General features: G+C 45.2%; 1 protein-coding gene and 1 non-coding gene across 6 annotated transcripts in view; both read right to left on the bottom strand.

Annotated features, from left to right (window-relative positions):
• The window catches only part of Rnf41 (ring finger protein 41), a 29,826-nt gene that overhangs the window by 4,456 nt on the left and 6,911 nt on the right, over positions 1 to 18,459 (bottom strand). For 2 of the 5 annotated variants that reach the window (NM_001164237.1, NM_026259.3), the window contains exons 3-5: positions 8,283 to 8,395; positions 1,402 to 1,673; positions 383 to 518 (exon numbers count right to left, since the gene is read on the bottom strand). In NM_001164237.1, coding sequence (NP_001157709.1) covers positions 383 to 518; positions 1,402 to 1,673; positions 8,283 to 8,372 — 498 coding nt within the window. In that variant the 5' untranslated portion in view covers positions 8,373 to 8,395. Of the gene's footprint in view, positions 1 to 382; positions 519 to 1,401; positions 1,674 to 4,668; positions 4,790 to 8,282; positions 8,396 to 18,459 lie in introns of all 5 variants that reach the window. The other 3 variants (NR_104290.1, NR_104288.1, NR_104289.1) reach the window with 3 other exon arrangements.
• Gm26347 lies at positions 942 to 1,072 on the bottom strand. The gene has a single exon (XR_003949127.1).

Below are 18,459 nucleotides of genomic sequence, written 5' to 3'. Positions count from 1 at the left end.
AGTCCGGGGCTGGAGAGATGGCTCAGCGATTAAGAGCACTGACTGTTCTTATGAAGGTCCTGAGTTCAAATCCCAGCAACCACATGGTGGCTTACAACCATCTGTAATGACATCTGACCCCTCTACTGGTGTGTCTGAAGACAGATACAGTGTACTTACATATAAATAATAAATAAATCTTTAAAAATTAAAAAAAAAAAAGAGAAGGCAGTCCATATGTCAGGTGACTGAATGGGTGAAGGACATGAGGGAAGTGAGGGCAGACAGGTCCAACGGGTTCCCTACTGAACTGCCGACAGAGCAGGACACAGGCTGTGGTGTCTGGCACTGGCAGGAGATCCCTTACCAGGAGAACATGCCCCCCTCATTTCCCAGGCCCCACCTGCTCTGCCAGCTGGTGCTTGTGTTCAGCCGAGGTCTTCTCCAGCTCTGCAATGCGCGACTGCTGCTGCTGGACCACGGAGCGCAGGTGCTTAATGCAATTGTGGTTTGGCAGTTCATCTTTGGGCATCTCCAGGCTGCAGTCCAGAATGAGACAAGAGCAGAACAAGCTATTCGAGGGGACATTATAAGCTCATGGCTTATTCTGTGACAGAAAACTGCTGAGAGAGCTTTCTACAACTCACACTCTAACAATCTTTCCAAGCCTCCCTTTCTTTAATTTTTCCAAACATGCTCTTTGCCCTTATATAGAACTTTTACCCACAAAACAGCATGGGGGGGGCACCAATAAAGGCCCCACTTAGGCCAGGCTGTCCTCTAATTTGTGCTAAGAATGACTTTGAATGTCTGCTCTCCTTCCTCCACCTTCCAGTGCTGGGATTATGGGTGTGATCACCATGCTGGCTACTCCCGAGGTGCTCAAGACAGAGCCAGCTATGCAGACTAGGAAAGCACTCTGCCGACTGAGCTGGCAGCACATGCCCAGCACCCTGCCACGGATTCTCCTCTTGTGCCTTTAAGAGCCAGCCATCATCTTAGGAGCCATCCTGAATTAAGAGGGAAATTGTTGTATGTCTCTCAGGCTCCTCTTTTGGCGTCTACCTGCACACATTCCTTTATGAGGAGGCCTACATCGCTGCTCAAAGGATCAGTGTTTAATTTAATACTTCCCACATCACAGACAGGAAATAGGGCACAAGGGAACACGAGAGGCACAAGACTGGTGTAGGCAGCCCGACAGAGTGTATGGGCCTGGAGAGAAATAAAGCACCGCGGCCTTCAGTGCTAGCAGAGGTCACTGCACTGCTGTCCTCTTTCTGTTAACAAGAGAGCACAATGATCGTAGTTGGAAAGTGGAGATCTGTGGGCAGGGAGCCAAGAAGGTCAGGAGTGTTCCTTGCCTACAGGAGTGCAGCCAGGAAGGCCCATGTCTGAATGGAGTGGAAGGAGGAATCTCACCCACAGCCCTGCTCACAGGTCACAGGCCGCTTCGGGTTGTGCTCACAGTCACTGAGGTGGGACATGAGGTTGTCAAGCCTGACAACAGCACTGCAGCCAAACACAGCGTTGTCACAGGCAATCTGTAGCTTTGACAACATGTTCCGCATGATCCGAGGTACTGGGCGCAGGTGGGCAACCGTGACAACGCTACGGTCTACCGGACACGTCTGCTGCTGAGAGAACCATTGGGTGATGCAGGCGTTGCAGAAGGCATGCTCACAATGAGGCGCCTAGAAGGGACAGTAGGGGGTAAAAGGGACACAAGGGGATTAGCAAGAGCTGAGAGCCTGGATCCAGTAATTATGAAGCCAATGAAGCCTGCAAGCAGATTCTAGGAGCAGAGGTCCAGGGCTCACAATCAAGGACAGATCTTTTTGGGCAGAGCATTTTCAGGTCAGGTGCAAGACTCACTTCCTGTGCTCAGGAGTGGAAATGAGTTGAGAGACAAGATAAACAAGCAAACGGTTCTGTAACAGTAAAAGACTCACAGGACACTGCAGGAGTGGAGAGGACAACACAAGGCCATCCATCACTAACAGCCAGCAGGATCTCACTCACACACAGTAACTGCCAAGTAAGGCCAGAGGAAGGTGAGCCCTGCCGGCAAGGGCGACCACAGCAGATCCTTATGGGGAAAGGTGTGTTCTGTACACAGGGCTTCACGAATGACTCAGACACAGCGTAGGGACTACGGCAGAGACTCACTAACCACCACAGAAGTGAGAGAGTACGAGGGCTGCGTGTGGCCGTTCCCAGCTCACAGGCCGAGGAGGAAGTCTTGTAAGCACCTGCCCTACATGGCAAGAGCTGCCTCAGAAAACAAATGGAGGTGGAGAGGGGACTCCCAGGTAAAAGTGCTTGCCACCAAACCTGACGTGAGTCTGATCCCTGGGATCTACATGGTAAAAGGAGAGAACTGGCTGCAAACTACTGAGTTCCATATGTTCCATGGACTGTGTGTGTATTCATGAGCGCGCGCGCACACACATACACACACACAGACACAAAATAAGCAAACGTAAGAAAAAAAAATCCAGGCAGGCTGGTGCACACCTCTAATCCCAGCACTCGGGAGGCAGAGTCAGGTGGGTCTCTAAGTCCCATGCCAGCATGGTCTACATAGTAAGACCTTGTCTCAACAAAAGAACAGTCCCTCCAAACTCTCAAACAAACAAACAGGGGCTGGCAAGACAGTTAACAGAACTTGCTAGTCTTCCAGAGGACCCAAGTTCAGTTCCCAGCACACACACAGCAGCTGATAACTACCTCTAACTTCAGTTTCAGAGGATACAAGAGTTCCTTTGGACCTCCTCAGGAACCTACACACATGGCATGTCCACCTCCCCACACACATACAAAAATAAAATATTTTAAATATATTTTAAAAAGGAAAGAAAAAAAAAAAAGACCCAACAACAAATCACATAGGAAAAGTAAGGGAAACTCTCATGAGATTTCTCTGTGTAGATTCAAGATCTTTCTCTATGAGGCCTGTCATGACCTTTCAATGAGGTATGGCCCCTGAGTCACAAATGCTACACCAGGGCTCCTACATAGGACTAGCATTTTCTTTTTTTTTTTTGTAGAATGACACTGTTCTCTGTTTCATAAATATCATGGTGGGGTGGGGGTGGGGAGTTCCAGCACTTAGGAGGCTAAAGAGAGGCAGGAGGATCCCAAGTTCCAGGCTAGTTGGAATATATAACCATACCCTGTTTCAAAAACCCTAGTAACCCCTCCCCATTCCCATGATATATAAAGATGTCCCTTATTTCTTTGAGAAGGCTCCCTGGTTCCCTGGTTCCTGGGAAGACACTACCTAGCATTCAGCCATGGGCAACGAACAGCACCTGAGTCAGGTGAACTTTGCATTTATTACATGTGCCCAGAACTGGGAGTGTGTAAGTGCAAGTCACATGCACCATGGAGCACACATGGCTGTGAGGCCCCTTTCCACAGCAGGTTCCAGTGATTGATCTTAGATCATTAGGCTAGTGCAGAATGCACTTCAAACCCCTGTGCAGTCACATGTGCTGAGTTCACTTCTAAGAAGCTCAAAACCCAGGTTGGGGACACGGTGTGGCAGGTAAAGATGTCTGCTACCAAGCCTGGTAGAAGCAGAGAATCAACTCCCACAGAGTATCATCTGATTCCATATGTGTCACAACCCACTGTGAACACACGTGCAAACACACACACACACACACACACAACACACAAGAATAAATATGTGATAAATGTAATTTAAAATGTTAACTAAAAGGGTATCTAATTAAAAAGCTAACTCTGAATATATATATATATATATATATATATTCATATATATGGATGTGTATATATATATGTATATGTATGTGTATGTATGTATACACACACACACACACACACACACACAAAACCCTTAACATATGACTCGTCTCAAAACCTTTTTTTTTTTTTTTTTAAATCTTTTCCCCTGTTTTTTTTTTTTTTTTTTTTTAAAGATTTATTTATTTATTTATTTATTGTAAGTACACTGTAGCTGTCCTCAGACACTCCAGAAGAGGGAGTCAGATCTCGTTACGGATGGTTGTGAGCCACCATGTGGTTGCTGGGATTTGAACTCCTGACCTTTGGAAGAGCAGTCGGGTGCTCTTACCCACTGAGCCATCTCACCAGCCCAAAACCTTTTTTTTTTGAGACAGGGTTTCTCTGTGTAGCTGTGTAGCCCTGGCTGTCCTGGAGTCAATTTGTAGATGGCCTCGAACTCACAGAGATCCACTTGCCTCCCAAGTGCTAGGACTATAAAGGCATATGCTATCAAACCTAGCCCTCCATGTTTTTTGAAACTCACATGCAGGCTATCCTGTCCTTGAAGTAGCTATATAGGGAAGGCTTACCTTGAAGCCCTGAGTGCTAGGTTTATTGGCAGGTGTCACTCTACCTGGGTTATCTTAAAGAATAAACAAACTATTTAAGAAAAAAGAAAAATAAATCGGGCTGGAGAGATGGCTTAGAGGTTAAGAGCACTGACTGCTCTTCCAGAGGCCCTGAGTTCAGTTCCCAGCAACCACATGGTGGCTCACAACCATCTGTAATAGGATCTGATGTCCTCTTCTGGTGTGTCTGAAGACAGTAATGATGTACTCACATATATAAAATAAGTAAATCTTAAAAAAAAAATTCCCAATGTGTCTACTTTTCTCCATCTCTATTGATTCAAGCTCGTATGGTATCATCTCTTACCTGAATTGTCAAGTATGACTTCCAACTGGTTTCTCTTGCCTCTTAGTCTACATTTATCAGTCAGAATGATCACCTCAAGCAAAGCAGGGCTGGGGATACAGCTCAGTGATAGAGATCCTGCCTAGAAAGAACAAGGCCCTGGGTTTCATCTCTCTAGCACGAGAGAGAGAGAGAGAGAGAGAGAGAGAGAGAGAAAGAGACAGAGAGAGAGACAGATAGAAAGAGAGAGACAGAGAGAGAGAGAGAAGGAGAGGGAGAGGGAGAGAGGTGAGCTACCTTCCTTCTTTTCCTCCCTCTAGACACTTGCTTTCATCTACAAGAGACTACTAGAGAGGGACTGGTGGAGACGGCTGGAGGATAGGGGTGTCATGTTAATAACCTGAGTTCAACACCCAGGACTCATGTTGTAAAAGAAGAGAACTGATTTCCACTAGTTGTCCTCTGACCTATGTGGGCATGTGTGTACATACACTCTAAATGTAATTTTAAAATTACATTTTAAAAAATGTGATTAAATTTTAAAAATAATTAAGTTACATTTTAAAGCTGTGTGTGGTGTCATACAAGTTTAATCCCAGCACTTGGTGAGGCAGAGACAGGTAGATAGATCTCTAACAGTTCAAGGCCAGCCTGGCCTACAGAGCAAGTTCCAGGACAGCCAGGGCTACATAGAGCACTGTCACCAAGGGGGGGAAAAAAGATGCTCATTAAAGGGATACCAAATGGGCTGGCAAAAGCACTGACTGCTTCTCCGAAGGTCCTGAGTTCAAATCCCAGCAGCCACATGGTGGCTCACAACCACCCATAATGAGATCTGACGCCCTCTTCTGACTAGAGAGGGACTGGTGGAGACGGCTGGAGGATAGGAGTGTCTGAAGTCAGCTACAGTGTACTTATATGTAATAATAATTCTTTGGGCTGGATCAAGCAGGGACTCAGCGAGCAGAGTTGACCAGAACGAGCAGAGGTCCTAGAAATTCAATTCCCAACAACCACATGAAAGCTCACAACCATCTGTGCAGCTACAGTGTACTCACATACATAAAATAACTAAATAAATCTTTTAAAAAAGGGGGGGGATACCAAATGAACTAATAAAAATAGATATCTATAGCTCTATAGGCTGGGCATGGTAGCGTATCTGTACAGTCTTCAAGCTAGGGAGGCTGTGACAGCAGATCGGGTATTGAGGTCAGAACTGGTTGAGATTGGCTCAGGAGGTTAATGCAGCTGCTGCCATGCTCATGTCCTGAGCTCAATCCCCAGGACACACTGGACCGAGAGAAGACGTGACTCCAAGTCTTGACATGACTTCATGAGCACATCATGGCACACTCACACACACACACACACACACACACACACACACACACAAATTTTAGAAAAAAAATCTGAGACTTCCTGGGCTACACAGCAAAGCTCTATCAGTCACAAAGCAAAGAAGCTCCCTCTGAGGAACTGACTAGGAAGCAGGGCACAGGAGTGTTTTCAGTGTATCTTTTTATACTATTTTGATTTACTTTAAAAGTTATTATGTATGTGTATAGGGGGGGACAAGACAGAGGGGTGGACAGGGGCCTTTTTCTACCATGGAATCCAAAGACTGAACCTGAGTCACAGGCTTGCTAGACAGAGCTATGAGCAACCCGGTCATCTCACCTGCATACAGAGGTGAGTCCAGGTTAACCTTGAACTTGAGATCCTCTTGCTTCACCTCGTCAGAACATCTAACTTTATGAGCCAACACAACCAGCCTGATTTTTTTTTTAATTCATTTTAATTTTCTCTGATAAGTGTTTTGCCAGCATGTTTTATCTCTGTCTATACATGTCTGATACCATGAGTTACAGAATTGTTTGCAGAGGCCGGGACTCCAACCCTGATTCTCTAAGTTAATGATCTTAACCACTATATCAGCTCTCTGCAACTCCCTTCCCCCCTTTCATTTTTACTGGAAAAATACAATGTATTCTGAGACCCACAAGTGGATGATGTGCAGAGAGTGAGACCCCAGAGCCCTTGGAGCCCTCATTCCTAAAAGGGACGTTGTCATCAAACCCCTCCACTCAGTGCTTAGTAGGTCCTGCAGAAGAGGAGGAAAACCTGTAAAATCCAGTGGGGATAGAAGATACCAACGTTCAAGTGACAACGTGAACTCACAGAGAATCTAGCAGAAAGCACAGGTCCAAGCAGATGGGGGTCCCAGAACTTCATGGGTAAAGAGAACATAAGCCCCACCCCTAACCTAGAAGCTATCTTTGATTAGTAACCACTACAAAGAAAACATTAGTTTTTCCCTTCACCTTAAAAAATGTACTTATTATCTTTAATTATGTATAGGAGTGAGCTCCCGCATAGGGTACGTGTTTGTAAGCCTAGGTGCCTGAGGCTTCGGATCTCCTTAAAGATGCAGTTACTGAGAGCCACTGTAGCAAAGATGTGGTTGCTGTCAATTACCTTGGGGTCTTTGGGACATCAGCAAGTACTCTTAACCATGAGTCGTCCGTCCAGCTGCAGCTTGATTTCTTAATCATTTCAATCTATCACCCATTCCTAAGTAAGCAAACAGCGGTAGGACAAGAGCTCACAGGCCCTTGGGATTACACCAAGGATCAAAAAAGCCGCCTGCCTGCCTGCCTTCTCCCTGAGGAGGTAAAGGCTGGAGATGGGTGGGTGGCTTCTGACTTAGGCTCAATAACAACCATTCATCTCTGTACAAGTGACTTGCCTTAAATGACAGTGCCAGAAAGCAAACAATACACTGCCATGGCCTGAGGGAGCAGGACCTACCCAATGACCTCTCACACCCATCTAATGTGCCATTGACAGCAATAGGTACAAAGACATAGAAAAGTTCCCAGATTTACAGCCCCTGCAGTAGAGTCTGCACCTTATTCTGCTCAAATCTCTGTTCCTTTTGATGGCTGAAAACTAGAAAGAATCAAAGTCTGAAAGGTGCCCGGTCTAAAAGAAGCAAATGAGATGGCTTTGACTCGTGTCCTGGTTTGGAAATTATATTGCCTCAATTGGCCAAGTGTCAATGGACTGATTGGTATTTGCAAATAGAGGTAATAAGGTGTGGATAGGATGCTGTCCCATGAATGTTGCTGTCAGCGGTTTACCTTACAGCTTGCTTCACATTCCCAGAACACACGTGACTCTGGGCCTGGTCCAACCAGTAGAGGAAATGACATACTGACCTGGCAGTTTTCACATCAAAGTGCTAAGTGCATGGCTACATCGAACTTTTTCAATAGATCCCAGTAAGAAAGCAGAGTCCCCATCTGTTATGTTAGACTAGAGGCAGGCATAAGGGACACTGCCCATTACACAAAGCATCACACAGTTCAAGTGCAGTGAAAACTGATCCAGGTCTAGAAGGTCCGTCACAGACAGAACACAGACCTTGAAATTCCTGCAGAAAAGCAACTACCAAGCCTGAGACCACTACAGATGTCTTAGTGACCTCAGGATCTGAAACAACTCTAGACAGACTTCAGAACGTCCCTTCTCCTCACCACCAAAGGTCTACAGGGATCGGAGTGGGAGTTTCCCAGGAGCCCACTCCTCAAGAGTACTTTCTGGTAGTTCTACCTGCCCGGAGGCCCACTTACCTGCACTGGCTCCTCCAAGACTCCACTGCAAATAGGGCAGATAAGGTCCTCGTCAACGTCCCCCTGGAAACGGGTCACATCATACCCCATGTCTCATCACTGAAACCCAGGTCCTGAAAGGAGTTGCAAGTAAAAGAGGTCACTTCAGAAAAAGCCAAGTCTATGTGGTCAAAGCATGAGCTTACTGCCAAAATCCATTCACTTCTCCAACAGATATTGATTGAGAATCTAGTTATGTGAGGAATACATCCAGTTGAGAGCAGACATCACATAAGCACACACACAAATTACGATGCAGTCTAAGTTTCAATGGAGGCTTCTAAAGAGAGGACTCCTGATCCAGGTTGAAAGAACAGTGGTTCTGAGAAGTTTTCCAGAAATGTGTCCTCCAGGGCTACAGTAAGAGCTAGTTACTCAGGAGGCCTGGGACAGAGCAGTAGGCCCAGGTGGGCTCAAAAAAAAAAAAAAAAAAAAAGCTGGCCTGAAGGGATAAATAAGTGTCAAGACAAGCCGTGCGTGGTGGCGCACGCTTTTTTTTTTTTTTTTTTTTTTAAGATTTATTTATTGATTATATGTAAGTACACTGTAGCTGTCTTCAGACACTCCAGAAGAGGGAGTCAGATCTCATTACGGATGGTTGTGTGCCACCATGTGGTTGCTGGGATTTGAACTCTGGACCTTCGGAAGAGCAGTCGGGTGCTCTTACCCACTGAGCCATCTCACCAGCCCATGGCGCACGCTTTTAATCCCAGCACTCGGGAGGCAGAGGCAGGCAGATTTCTGAGTTCGAGGCCAGCCTGGTCTACAGAGTGAGTTCCAGGACAGCCAGGGCTACACAGAGAAACCCTGTCTCGAAAACAAAAAACCAAAACCAAACAAACAAACAAACAAAAAGAAGTGTCAAGACACAGTCTCAACAGGCAAGCAATGGCCTGGCTACCAAGAATTTAGAATTTGGACTTTTGTCACCGAGGCCATGGATATCACTGAACAGTTTAACAATGAGCTGATAACATTTCTCTTTTAAGATCAATGTGCTGTGGTCACTGATACAGCTCAGTGGTAGATGCTTACTGATAGTGTATGAGTCCTTGGGTTCAATCTACAGAACCAAAACCAAAGGAACAAACACCAGGTGTTGTGGCCCAAGCCTTTTAATCCCTTTGACTTCAAGACCAGTTTGCCAGAGCCAGACAGTGAAGCCCTGCCTCAAATAAAAACAAAAGCAGGGACAGCCAGAGCTCAGTAGTGAGACTCTGTAACAAAAGCCTGCACTCTATCCACAAGGGAGGGATTGCAGCCAAAAAGAAAACTGGACACAGGAAACAGATTCATGAGAACAAGGGCCACAGAACCCCAGTGCTGCCAGGCCCTGGGTTCCACAGGTGAAACCCAGGAGTCAGAGAACGACATCTAAGACCTCTCTCTCCATCCAGCTGGTGGGCTAATAGCATCAGGAGTTCCTGATACTGGAACAGCCAACCCATCAACCTGTAATATTCTTGAAAAGGGTGAGTTAGTTCTCTGGAGTTTAGAATCTGTCCACCTAATTTTATCTTTCTGAAAGGGGGCCATGCTGGAGAGGTTCCCGCCAGCCAACCTCACCAGCCGAGGATCACCAAGCTAAGGGAGAGATCCCATCTCAAAATCAAGAAGGGAACAACTAGAGACAATACTGGACACTGGCCTCTACACACACACTCACACACATGCACATGCCGTCAGGGTTCATGCTCAGCTCAGGAGCAGTGTTTGTCAGGCACATGGGTGGCTGTTCAAGGCCTCATCATCACAAACACAAAAGTATTTTGTTTTTGTTTTTTTTACTATTCAAGTGAGAGTTTCACTGTTTAACAGTCCTGGCTGTCCTGAAACTCACTTTGTAGATCAGCCTGGCCTCAAACTCACAGAAATCCACCTGCCTCTGCCTCCCAAGTGCTGGGATCAAAGGCCTGTGAGACCACACACACACACACACACACACACACACACACACAATGAAAATAATAGTTTAAAAAAAAAAACTAGCTGCAGATTGGGGTGTAACTCAGTGTTAGCCCCCTTGCCTAGAATGTATAAGGCCCTGGATGGACTCAACCCCGATACTGAAAAAAATAAATGAAAATAAAAAGAAGAATCTCTCTAGCTAGCATATGGACACATGCCGTTATTCCTAGTACTAGACTGAGGGAGGGGGTTAGCCACAAGTTTAAGGCCAGCCTGAGCTATATAGTAAGTTCTAGACTACACTGAGAGCTCATCTCAGAAATGAGCAAACACAGCTCCCTAACCTATAACACACACAGTAAATATCTGCTGAGTACAGCTATACATCAAGAAGCCTGGTAAATCTTAGCTTCTCTGAACTCACTGACGAGACAACACAAGTGCAAGGAACATGGATGCTTAGAAAAATGTCCCAAAACAATTCCTCTTATAAGTTTCTCAGCCTCAGCAACACAGGAATTTGGATTCACAAATTCGTTTTTGTGGGTGGTTTCTCATCCACTACTGATGATTCAGACTTATACCCTTCCTCTCCATCCTTCAAATATTTTTAATATTTAATTTAAATGATTAAATAATTAAATAATAAAATGTATTTAATATTTAATATTTATTTTACTTATGTGTTTTGCCTACATGTATGTATGCACACCACATGTATGTGTGTGCATGATGGCCATGGAGGTCAGAGAGGGCATTGGATCCTTTGGAACTGGAGTTATAGATGATTTTGAGCCACCATGTGAGTGCTGCGAAGAGTTGCCAACGCCACCTCTCCAGCCCCAAATCTCAAATTGTTAACATTTTATCACATTTATAAGTTCCTCTATAAAAACATATATCAGAGCCATATAAACTATGGGTATACTTTAGCTGTGCTTGCTGCCTCACACAGAACACAGGCAGGCAGAGCACAGTGAAGGCAGAGGCAGGCAGATCCATGAGTTTGAGGCCAGCCTGGTTTACAGAGCAAGTTCCAGGACAACCAGGCCTCCACAGAGAAACCCTGTCTCAAAAAACAAATTTGGCCAGTTAAATGAGAACGTCCCTAAGTTTAGTAGTTATTTGATGTCTTATGACTAAACTAAAGTGGTCTGTCAACTGCGAGCAGAATTGCTAATCTGGACTGACACTGGTGACCCTTAGCTCAAGGATAGGTGCTAAATTTCTCTACTGCAGAATTACTACTCTACTTTTTCCTTGTAATGAATGACCCTACAAAGAGATACTCTGAGTGTGCACATACCTAAAGTACTCTATATAAGAAGTTGACATAAGCCAGGCCTTAAGTACCAGTACTAAAGAAGCAGAGGCAAGGAAGGAAGGGAGGGAGGGAGAGAGGGGAAAAGAAAAAGAACAAACAGGCATGATAAATTTCCTAAGTTTTGTATTTTGCTGTTTTTAAGGGTCTCATATAATACACAGGACGGCCTTGAACTGGCTCTAGAGATCATCTTCAACTTCTTATTCTCTTGCTTCTGCCTCCCAAGTGTTAGGGGATAGACTATGTCACCATGCTCAGCTAGTTTTCTGGTTTTGTTGTTTTTAACTTACATTTTTTTTCATTTAATCATTTATTGATGTAGTTTGTGTGTGTGAGAGTGTGTGTGTGTATCTGGAGATCAGAAGACAACCTGTGGGTTTTAGGGGCTGGTCTGGAGCTGCTAGGTATTCAAATGCTAAATACTGGCCCCCAAGATCTGGCTGCAGATCCTCACATACAACAAGTAATGCTCTATAAACCTTGTTCCCCGATTTATCAGTTAAAACAAAGTAGCTACAGCCGATTACTGGGGAGAACGGAAGAGGCAGAGTTTCAGTTACTAGGTTGGAGGTCGCAGCAGGGACACAGGAAGCAGAGTGGAGGAGGAGGAGGAGAGAACAGGAGGCCCCCATCAGATGTAATGGACCCGGAACATGTGCCTGAGTGAGTCCCCGCCCCCTACACACACACACACACACACACACACACACACACACACAGACTGATGGAGAAGTAACCCGAGAGATTCAAACAGCCAGACAGCCAGTATTTGGGGAGCATAGCTGGAAATTTACAGTCTAGTGAATAGAAATATAGATTAGGGGTAATCTCCCAGTAATTGTGCAAGTAGCCTATTAAATCATCTATAGGACTCTACCTTGTTTATTGGGAGGCTGGTCCAATCATATTAATAATAAATAGTTTATTAAAATCCATGTACATGCAGGAGTTGGTTCTCTCCTTCCATTGTGTGTGTCCCAGAGATTGAACTCAGGCCATAAGACGTGGTAGTGTAGGGCTGGGCAGTGGTGGCACACGCCTTTAATCCCAGCATTTGGGAGGCAGAGACAGGCGAGTTTCTGAGTTCGAGGCCAGTCTGGTCTACAGAGTGAGTTCCAGGACAGCCAGGGCTACACAGAGAAACCCTGTCTCGAAAAACCAAAAAAAAAAAAGAAGTCCTCATGCTTATCTGGTGGGGCCTTTACTGACTGTACCATCTCCCCAGACCCATATTTGGAAGACTAGTATTCTTGTTACATTTTATTTGTGTGCATGTATGCTTATAGGCACACCCATGTATAGCTTGAGTGTGGAGGGAAGAAGACAACTTGTGAAAGATGGTTCTTTCCTTCCACCTTGTGGGTGCTGGGATTAAACTCAGTCAGGTTTGGTGGTAGGTGCCTTTATAGACTAAGCCATTTCTTCAGCCCCAAGACTACTACTTTACTGGCTGAAGCAGTATAGACTCAGACCCTGCTTCAAAACATAAAAGTATTCAAGGCTAGAGATATGGCTCAATTGGCAGAGTGTCTGAGTGGTATACATCATATTTGATCCCCAATACCACATAAACCAGGTGTGGCAGTACACACCCGCATCCCAACTCTCAGGTAATGGACATAGGAGGATTAGATGTTCAAGGTCATTCTCAGTGATACAGAGTATGAAGCCAGCCTGGACTACATGAGATGCAGTATGAACAAAATGAACAAACAAACAAAGGAGGGTGGGGATCCTGGACAGATGGCTCATCCGGTAAGAGCACTGACTGTTCTTGTAGAGGACCCAGGTTGAAATCTCAACACCCACATGGCAGCTCACACCTGTGTATAATTCCAAGATCTGACACCCTCACCCAGACACACATGTAGGCAAAACACCATGCACATTAAATAAAAAAATTCAAAAGAAAAAGGCCGTATGCCTTTAATTCCAGCACCCAGGAGGCAGATCCCTGTGAATTTGAGACAGTCTGATCTACATAGTGCATTTCAGACCAGCTAGGGCCACATAGTGACATCCTACCTGTAAACAAACAAAAAATAATAAAGTAAATAAATAGAATAACTGGGGCTGGAGATATAGCTCAGCACCTCATTCAGCTCTTGCAGGGGTCCAGAGTTCAATTCCCGGGGCCACCAGCAGACAACTCATAGGTGCACTCTGCTCCAGAGGACCCACACCCATTTCTGGCATCCCTGGGAATGGATGTACCTGTGCACATACACACAAGTAAGAAGGCTGATTAGAACACGTTTACAGTTTTGTACTGGGGGGGGGGGGTGCTGCTGAGAGGGGCGAGCAGGTGAGAGCTGCTCTTATGGAGGGCTCAGTTCTATCCCAGTACCCACAATGGTAACAACCAACCACTACTTCAGGGTCAGGGTCTCACATCCGTCTCTTACTTTCACTGACACTAACTATCTGCACACAGTGCACAAAGAAAAGCCATGTACTAAATCTTTAAGTGTATTTCATATATATTTTACATGTCCTTTATATGTGCACATTATAATAATATATTAAATGCTAGTCACTGACATTTGTTTCATTGTTTGTTTTCCTACCTTCCCAACAATGATTGAGGCATGGAGTTTGGGGTGATTATTTGGGGTGGGGGGGCTTAGTGGGAGGGGAAGGGTCTCAGAGATCAAACACAGAGTGGTCATGTTTTATTTATACTGATGGATGATGAAGCCAATGCATCCTATTGTTTGATGACTGAGCTTTACGATGTGCTTGTCAGATTTCCAGCACTCCTGTAACCAAGCCTGGAACAGCTCTGCGGTTACTCACACCTTCCTGCTGAGTAACAGAGGCACAGACTTAGGAAGCTTGTCAACAATCACACGACAAACTAGTGCTGGGCCAGATTCAATCAAAGCCCAACCTGTTAACCACCGTGTCCCGGTTAAAATGCAAGATAAAAATAGTACATGTACCACAGGTCCATCTTTATAAAGATCTTTATAAGTAGCATGTACAGGGGTGTGGGAGGGCTCAGGGAGAAGGTGTCTGATGCTAAGCCTCAAGATCTGAGTTTATCCTTGGAACCAACATTGTGAACAGAGAAAACTAATTCTTGTCCTCTGATTTTACACATGTGTATGCCAGAGAGCTCTCGAGCACGCACACATACACACCTTTTTAGTGTAATAATAAACCAATATAATTTAAAAGAAATCTAGGTATTAGAATTATTTTTTTAGGTCAAATGTTACATATTTTCAAGATTTACCTAACTATTATCTTTTTCTGTCTTGCTCTTTTCCTCCATGTGTATAGGTACTTGTTGTGTCTATGTGTGTTTGCACATGTGCATAAGGAGTACAAATGTACCTGTGTATACAGAAGAGGCTCAAGGTTGATATCAAGAGTCTTCCTTGGCCAAAAACCAGTTCTCACAACCACCAATTATACACTGAATGGTTTAAGCACTGAGCCATCGCCCTATGCCCTCTTTCTTGTTTTTAAGTAGCGACACAAATGGTGGTTCATTATACGAGCACTTGAGAGGTATAGGCAGGAAGTTCCAAGTTTAAGCTAAATTAGGCTACATAACAATTTCTGAGATGGTCAGTCTATACATTAAAAGGCCCCCCTCCCCCACAAAGCAAGCATGGTGGCTCATACCTTTACTTCCTTCCAGCACTTAAGATGCAGAAGCTGTGGGATCTCTGTAAGCTTGAGGCCAGCCTGGTCTATATAGAAAACCTATCTTTAAAATATATATATATATAACAAGCTGGGCAGTAATGGTACACACCTTATATCTCAGCACTCAGGAGGCTGAGCCAGGTGGATCTCTGAGTTTGAGGCTAGTCTGGTTTACAGAGAGAGTTCCAGGAAAGCTGGCGCTACACAGAAAAACCCTGTCTCAAAAAGTCAAACAAGCTGGGCATGGTGGCGCATGCCTTTAATCCCAGCACTCGGGAGGCAGAGGCAGGCGGATTTCTGAGTTCGAGGCCAGCCTGGTCTACAGAGTGAGTCCAGGACAAACAGGGCTATACAGAGAAACCCTGTCTCAAAAAACAAAACAAAACAAAACAAGTCTAATAAAACAAAACATAAAACAAAACAACCCGACCAACCAGCCAAAAACCAAGGCAATGTAGAAAACATGCCTGTAAAGCTGCACTACACCCTTGTCTGTTTGTTTGTTTGTTTGTCTGTCTAGAGCTCCCTTATGCAGTCGTAGCCAAGGATGAGTTTGAACTTGTGACCCTCCGACCTGTACCTCCCCCCTGCACTGAGGTCAGACATGTCCCACCAAGTCTGGTTTTATGTGATTCTGAGGATCAAACCTGGGGCATCATTCATGCTAGCAAGAACCCTAAACAGATTTCATTGCCAGTTCTCTGGCTCTGTATTCCATTTTTAAATCACTGCTGGGCTAGGATGTAGCTCAATGGTGGACCACTTACCTACTATATGTAAAGTCTCTAGCATAAAAACATGCAAAGGAGGAAGGAGTTAAGAGGAAGGAGGGAGGGGAAGGAAACCATCTTATGTTTTGTTTTGTTTTGTTTTGTTTTTTGAGACAGGGTTTCTCTGTTTAACAGCTTTGGCTGTCCTGGAACTTGCTTTTAAAGTTCCACTTACATTTTTTTGTTTGTTTTGTTTTTTGAGACAGGGTTTCTCTGTGTTGCCCTGGCTGTCCTGGAACTCACTCTGTAGACCAGGCTGGCCTTGAACTCAGAAATCCGCCTGCCTCTGACTCCCGAGTGCTGGGATTAAAGGCATGCGCCACCACTGCCCAGCCCACTTACATTCTTATCTTCTAAGCTCCCATAGAACAGCTCACAAAACTATGAACACTCAATGGCTCCTTTTCCCAAAATTCCAAAGTCTTTCTATGATCCTCCAAAAACAACATGGTCATATGTCCCATAATTCTGCTACCTATTTCTCTCTTGTTTACAGTTACTATTGCTGCAATGAAACACAATGACTAAAAGCAAGTTGGGGAGGAATGGGTTTATTTGGCTTACATCTCCACAGCACTCTCCATCATTAGGGAAGTCAGAACAGGGACCCAAGCAGGAGGGCAGGATCCTGGAGGCAGAAGCTGATACAGAGGCCATGGAGGGTGCTGCTTACTGGCCTGCTCCCCATGGCTTGCTCAGCCTGCTTTCTTATAGAACCCAGGACCACCAGCCCAGGGATGGCAACACCCACAATGGGCTGGGCTTTCTCCATCAATCACTAATTAAGAAAACGCCCTACTTAACTTGCCTACAACCTGATCTTATGGAGAGATTTTCTCCCTCTCTGTTAACTCTAGCTGTGTCCAGCTGACATAAAAGTAGCCAGCAGAGCCGGGTGTGGTGGCGCACGCCTTTAATCCCAGCACTTGGGAGGCAGAGGCAGGTGGATTTCTGAGTTCGAGGCCAGCCTGGTCTACAGAGCAAGTTCCAGGACAGCCAGGACTACACAGAGAAACCCTGTCTCGAAAAACCAAAAAAACAAAACAAAACAAAAGTAGCCAGCAGAATGTCTTTAAAAAAGAAATAAACATGCCCATGCTTCTGCTAGGTTTTTTTGGTTTGTTTTAGCCCTGGCTGCCCTGGAACTTCTTACATAGATCAAGCTAACCTCAAAGTTAGAGAAGACCCACCTACCTCTGCCTGGGATTAAAGATGTGCACCAATATACCTAACTTTGCTGCTGAGTTTTAGACCTAAGACAGTGAGCATGCCAGGCAAGTGACACTCAGGACCCTACACCCAGCAATTCTACAGGGTGTTACAAACTCTTACTGCAAAGTCCTTAGCCATTCCAAGCTTTCAGTTCCCATGGGGTCTGTGTAATCTCGGAGGACAGACCATGCTATTTATTTTGGGAGCATAGGAGTCTCTTGTAATTTGTGTTTTTAAGATGTTATTTGAGGGCCGGACATGGTGGCACACGCCTTTAATCCCAGCACTCGGGAGGCAGAGGCAGGCGGATTTCTGAGTTCAAGGCCAGCCTGGTCTACAAAATGAGGTCCAGGACAGCCAGGGCTATACAGAGAAACCCTGTCTCGGGAAAAAAAAAAAAAAAGATGTTATTTGAGAGCAGGGCTTGGTGATGCATGCCTTTAATCCCAGCACTTGGGAGGCAGAGGCAGGCGGATTTCTGAGTTCAAGGCCAGCCTGGTCTACAAAGTGAGCTCCAGAACAGCCAGGGCTACACAGATAAATCCTGTCTCGAAAAACAAACAAACAAAAACAAACAAACAAATAAACAAACAAAAAATGATGTTATTTGAGGGCCAGGCATGGTGGTGCACGCCTTTAATCCCAGCACTCGGGAGGCAGAGGCAAGCAGATTTCTGAGTTCGAAGTCAACCTGGTTTACAAAGTGAGTTCCAGGACAGCCAGGACTACACAGAGAAACCCTGTCTCAGAAAACAAAAAAACAACAAAAAAAAAGATGTTATTTGAGGCCAGTCTGGCTTGTGAAGTTCCAATTGGCTTTACTGGGACAATTGATGCTGGTCAGCTGGAGCTGAGAAATTAGCAGTGATTAAGAAGAGACCAGCATCTTGGAGGTTGAGTGAGTCAGGTGCCCCTGAAGTCTCAGAAATTCACCTGCCTGTCTCTTTTGTACTTGGATTAAAGGTGTGTGTCACCAAGCCCAACCATTTAGGGGTTCTTCAATCACTCTGCACAGATATGTAAAGCATTCACACTCCAGTGCGCACACACACACACACACACACACACACACACACACACAGAGATATGTAAAGCATTCACACTCGCATGCACACACACACACGCACGCACGCACGCACGCACGCACGCACGCACGCACGCAAGCACGCACTCGTGTGCACGCTAATCAAAGCATTAGAGCAGCCATTTAAATCAGGGTTTACAAGTCCCGGCAGGTAAAGGTAAATGGGCATGCTGCCACCATTCT

Source organism: Mus musculus, chromosome 10 (genome assembly GCF_000001635.26).
Source record: "Mus musculus strain C57BL/6J chromosome 10, GRCm38.p6 C57BL/6J".
Taxonomy (NCBI): domain Eukaryota; kingdom Metazoa; phylum Chordata; class Mammalia; order Rodentia; family Muridae; genus Mus; species Mus musculus.
The sequence above is the reverse complement of the archived record's forward strand: the minus strand, read 5'-3'. Positions and strand labels throughout refer to the sequence as shown.